General features: G+C 50.7%; 1 protein-coding gene across 4 annotated transcripts in view; it reads left to right on the forward strand.

Annotated features, from left to right (window-relative positions):
• Positions 1-1,061: 1,061 nt before the first annotated feature.
• LOC105567389 (fasciclin-3) overlaps positions 1,062-4,505 on the forward strand; it is a 330,524-nt gene continuing 327,080 nt past the window's right edge. For all 4 annotated transcript variants that reach the window (XM_012022232.1, XM_012022233.1, XM_012022234.1 and 1 more), the window contains exon 1: positions 1,062-1,456. In XM_012022232.1, coding sequence (XP_011877622.1) covers positions 1,360-1,456 — 97 coding nt within the window. In that variant the 5' untranslated portion in view covers positions 1,062-1,359. The remainder of the gene's footprint in view (positions 1,457-4,505) is intronic.

A 4,505-nucleotide genomic window follows, 5' to 3' on the forward strand; every position in this document is an offset into this window, starting at 1 on the left:
TTTAAGCCGGAATAGCAAGCTTCTTTCGATCTGTACGCGTAAGCCACGTAATTACGTTACACAAATGTTTCCGCGAAACAGACAGTTTTAAGTGCAAAAGGTGCAATAGTGCAGAATCACACCAGCGTCCCCTTCCAGCCAAGTGCGCAGTCTATGTATTTCACGTCTGTGGCGGCTACTCGGCGCTCGTTGACGGTGCTCCTCGGCGAGAAACGGAGTTGGTATTTTCGCCGTGTTTTCCCGTTCGAGGCCGAGCCCGCGCGAAAGTGACGGTCGACAGTGTTGGAGCCGAACGACGGATAATCGCCGGGGAGCGTTAATTAGTCCGCGCGATCGCGATCGATACGCCGGACGCGCCGGACCTCGGGCAATCGTTTGGCGCTGGAAGCGTCTTCTCGAGCGCGTCGCTCTGAACGTGGCTGCAGAACGCGCCGGTGCGGGTGACGGCGAGCCTGAGCGCTTGATAATCGTCGGGTCCTCGTGCCCTGCGTAAACTCGTAGCGTCGCGAGGGAGCGAAACGCCTACGGAGACGCCGACGCGGTAAGTCTCGAGGGACGTTACCGATCGAGAACTTGCGTCGTTCGACGCGTAAGGTAGCCGGTGCCATATTCGCGCGGGCCGCGCTCTTACAATCGTATCGTACGATTACGCGCCGAGACGTTTCGCGAGTTTCGTTTGGTTCGATCGCGATCGCGAAAAGTAACCCACGGATTGACCCAGATAGAAAGTCGCGCGGCGTCCGGCGTGCTTTTCCCGCGCATTTCCCAACCGGCGAACGGCGGGCGAGAAAGAATCGGAAGGGAGCGACGCGCTGCTCGGGAAGAACGTTCGAGGCTACAAAATAAACGGCTCTCCCTCTCGCCCTCGCTCTGCGTCGCGCAACCCCGTAACGTAAGATTATGAACGAAAGTAGAGGTACGCAGTACCGCGAGCATCGCGGCTCGACGTGTAACGGTCGGCCGGCGGCGGAGTGGGGGGCGGGCCGGCGGCGCGCGCTCGGGCGAGCTCGGCCGGCCGCCGAAGTCTCGCGAAGCGCTCCGAAAGTAAAGCGCGCGGCAGACGGTCTTGGCGCGTCGTGCTCTCCGGTCGTTCCTCGGCGCTCACGCTCGCTCTCTGTTCTCTCCCCCCCCCCCCTTCGTGGTATACGTGTCACATACGTTTAACGACGCCCAGGTAACATCGAGGATTCCGCTGCCCTCGACGACAGTTCGTGCCGCGTCTCTCTCTCGCGCGCGGCGTCCCCGCAGGTCGCCGAGTTTGATTTGTGCTCCGCCAGCGTCGCGAGATCAACCGCGACAGTTGACGACTGTGACGAGTTTGGTTCGCGGCCAGTGCTCGCTTCGTGGTTTTTCTGCTGTATGTGCGCCGGAGCTGCCAGCGGCCGCCGCGTCAGGATGACGACGATCATCGCCTGGGCCTGTGTCATCGCCGTGCTGTGCTCATCGTTCACTGAAGGTGCGCGTGGTCATATTAAGTTACATAACCGCACGGCCAAGTCCCGTTACGAGCCGTAACGAGACTTGGCCGTTGTCCGCCGCGCGCCCGGGGATTCCATTTCGAATCCGGCGCGCCGAGAAAAGGCGTCGATCGCCTGGTGCAGCGGCATCGGAGCGAGCCGCCGACTCCCCGGGATCTCTTGGCGCGACTTTGCTCGCGTCGCGGAGAGCAAACGCGTTTAGGCAAATGACTCGTAACTTTTCCTCTCCCGTCGCCGCGGCGGCGACGTTGGGGAACGCGGGAAAGGGAAAACTCATGGGAAAACTCTGGTCGCGAGTGTACGAGTGTGCGGGTGTGCGTGCGCGCGCGCGCGCGCGTGTGTGTTGGCGCTTTGAAGTCGAGGCTGTCGACGATTCCTCCTCGGCGCGGAACGCGAGGCGAATGTAAACCGGTCTCGGCGGGTAAACGCGCGGTCTCGATCCGGGCGTTCTCCAGGAAACGGCGCCTCTCGTCTTGCAGCGAGGCCGCGGGTAATGGCGCGCGGTCGGACGTGACGGCCAAGTAACTCGCGGATGAATGACGTACGACCGGGTCGCGACGCGTCCCGGCGATTAATAGCGCGATATTGATATTAAATATAGAAAATTGTCCGGCCGGGGGCGGACCGGGGGGTGGGCGGACAATTTGTAGAAGCGACTCGCTCCAAAATTCGTCGAAATTACGCGACGTGATTATAATGAATATGAAATTCGGCGTGAAGGCGCGAATGTAACGCCGCGCGCCGGTGATTTATCGCGGGATATAAATGTGACGCGCACGGAATTCGATTAAAATGGCGCGGATAGGGTAAATACGATCCGCGCGCAAATACCGGCTTGGGGTTTTTAGCGGCGCAAAAAATATATATACCGGGCGGGATAAATGCGAGATAAATCGCGGAAATCGGGTGGCGGGCGGTGACGAATTTAAGGAGCGGGTCAACAGAGCGCGCGCGGACGGCAATTGGTCGCAAATGCGGCGCGGGATTCGAAAAATATTTAACGAGCGCCGGGAAATATATTTAACGTCGTCGCTACGCGCGCACAATATTTGCTCGCTTTCGGAACAAAAGCCGATTCCTTGTGACACACCACCACGGTAGATTAGAGCTGATCGATCATTGAACCAGATAACGAAACGCGCGGCGGGGCGATCGCAATTGTGTGGGTGGGCGTTTAAAAGTTATATATAGCGCAGACGCGTGCATTTCGCGCTCGGGCCACGGCGACGATAACGCGCGGTGCTGCCGTAGATAATTTTCTCGCACCAAGCAATTTGGAAGAGGTGTTCGACGCGGCGGAATTAAGGCGGAATTTCCCCGCGACGTTCCCGCGCGCGCCGAGGAGGTTAACTCGATTTTAAAATCCAGCACGGAATTATATCGAGAAGTTATTCTATTTCGTTTGTAAACATAATTTCTCCCGGTTGCCGCCTGCGGGAATCGATTTCCCGCGGAAACTTTGTTGCGAAACTTGCTCGCGGGAGGATGGACTTTCCATCGCCGTATCAAATAACTTTAATAACCGATGGGGGTTAACCGCGAGGGTTGCGCGCACCTGAAAATATTATATTTCTGGCCCTTAAAGGGATAGGCGGATTGTTATACGTTGAATTCGGCAACGAAGATGGATATTACCCTTTCGTCTCTCCGGCAAATTTGAAACGCTGATTGCTCGCCCTCTAATATTATAATGATATGCATTCTCCGTCAAATGCATATTGAATAATTAATGAATATTAAACCATTACGCGGATAATCGTATCATCATTAATGTTTCGTTTCTCTCGTCGTTATTACGCCCAGCAAAATGTACTTTTGTATCGAATTTCAGTTACGGAGAAAGAAAATTAAGTTTTAAACCGCGGACGAATTAGACGAAATGGATTCGCGCCGGAAACGCAGAAGGCGCGATTTATTCGTTTGAAAAGACTCGCAAACTCAACTGTCTACGTTCATGAAATCCGCGATGTAGGAAAAAATTTGATACGGTGAAAAGCGGATGTATCGACTGATTTGCTTGCTGTATCCGTAAGATTAATATTGGTACGGAAACATAAATATTTATTTTTATTTAATTATGATTCGTGGAGCCTCCCCCATGGGAAACGCGCGTGCCTCTGATAATTTTACGTTTTATGGTTTTCAATTTTCACATTTGCAATTTTTTAAAAGTTATTGCACACGAGATCGTAACGCGCTAAATAAATTTTACGTGCATTATTTGTTTACACGAAACATAAAAAATAATTGATTTTTGCGCAATTGTGATTATTTGATTTTCTTGTTTGTCAATGATAAATTAGATTTTTTCAAAGTGTTTTTTCAAATTAAATGTACCTGACATTTGCATTCATTTGTCTCTTATTAATATGCGCAATTAATTTCCTCGGTTAAGAAAATTGAACGTTATTGAATTTTACGTGTAAGGCAGAAAATTAATACTTTCTAATAATACAAAACCTCAGGAAAGAGTAGCAAAATTGTATGTTTTATTAAAATTTCGAAAGCGAATTTTGATAAGATTAGTATTCAAGCACGCAATTACGCGTTTGATGTAAAACTGTGAAAATTGACAAATATTATAATAGCTTTCCGTTAAATTTGTGTTAAAGAGAGGTAAATTTTGCATTCGCTAAAGAATTGTGTCATTAATTCTTGTCAGATCCATGATGTACGTGATTTCGGTCGCCCCGCGCTAGTTAAATATTTTAATGTTAAATTACTTCCAATTAATTGACGCGAAATATTAGCGAAACGAGGTGACAGCCGATCGTCCACGGGGAAGCGTCGCGTCGCTCGGATGAACAATTAATATCACGATGTAATTGAAGAAAATTTCTTGTTACCCGCGAGTAACTTGTCGCAACCTATTAAGGCTGCAGACCGGAACGTTGATTATTTTGCAATTATCGTAGCAGTGTTATTTAAGAGCACGTCGGAACTTGCATTATTTCTCGCGATACGAGATTAATTCTTAATAGGACACTTATTTTCTCGTTATTTCTTACATCAAAACGAAATAATTTT

Source organism: Vollenhovia emeryi, unplaced genomic scaffold, assembly GCF_000949405.1.
Source record: "Vollenhovia emeryi isolate VEMERY1.0 unplaced genomic scaffold, V.emery_V1.0 DF939138.1, whole genome shotgun sequence".
Lineage (NCBI taxonomy): Eukaryota > Metazoa > Arthropoda > Insecta > Hymenoptera > Formicidae > Vollenhovia > Vollenhovia emeryi.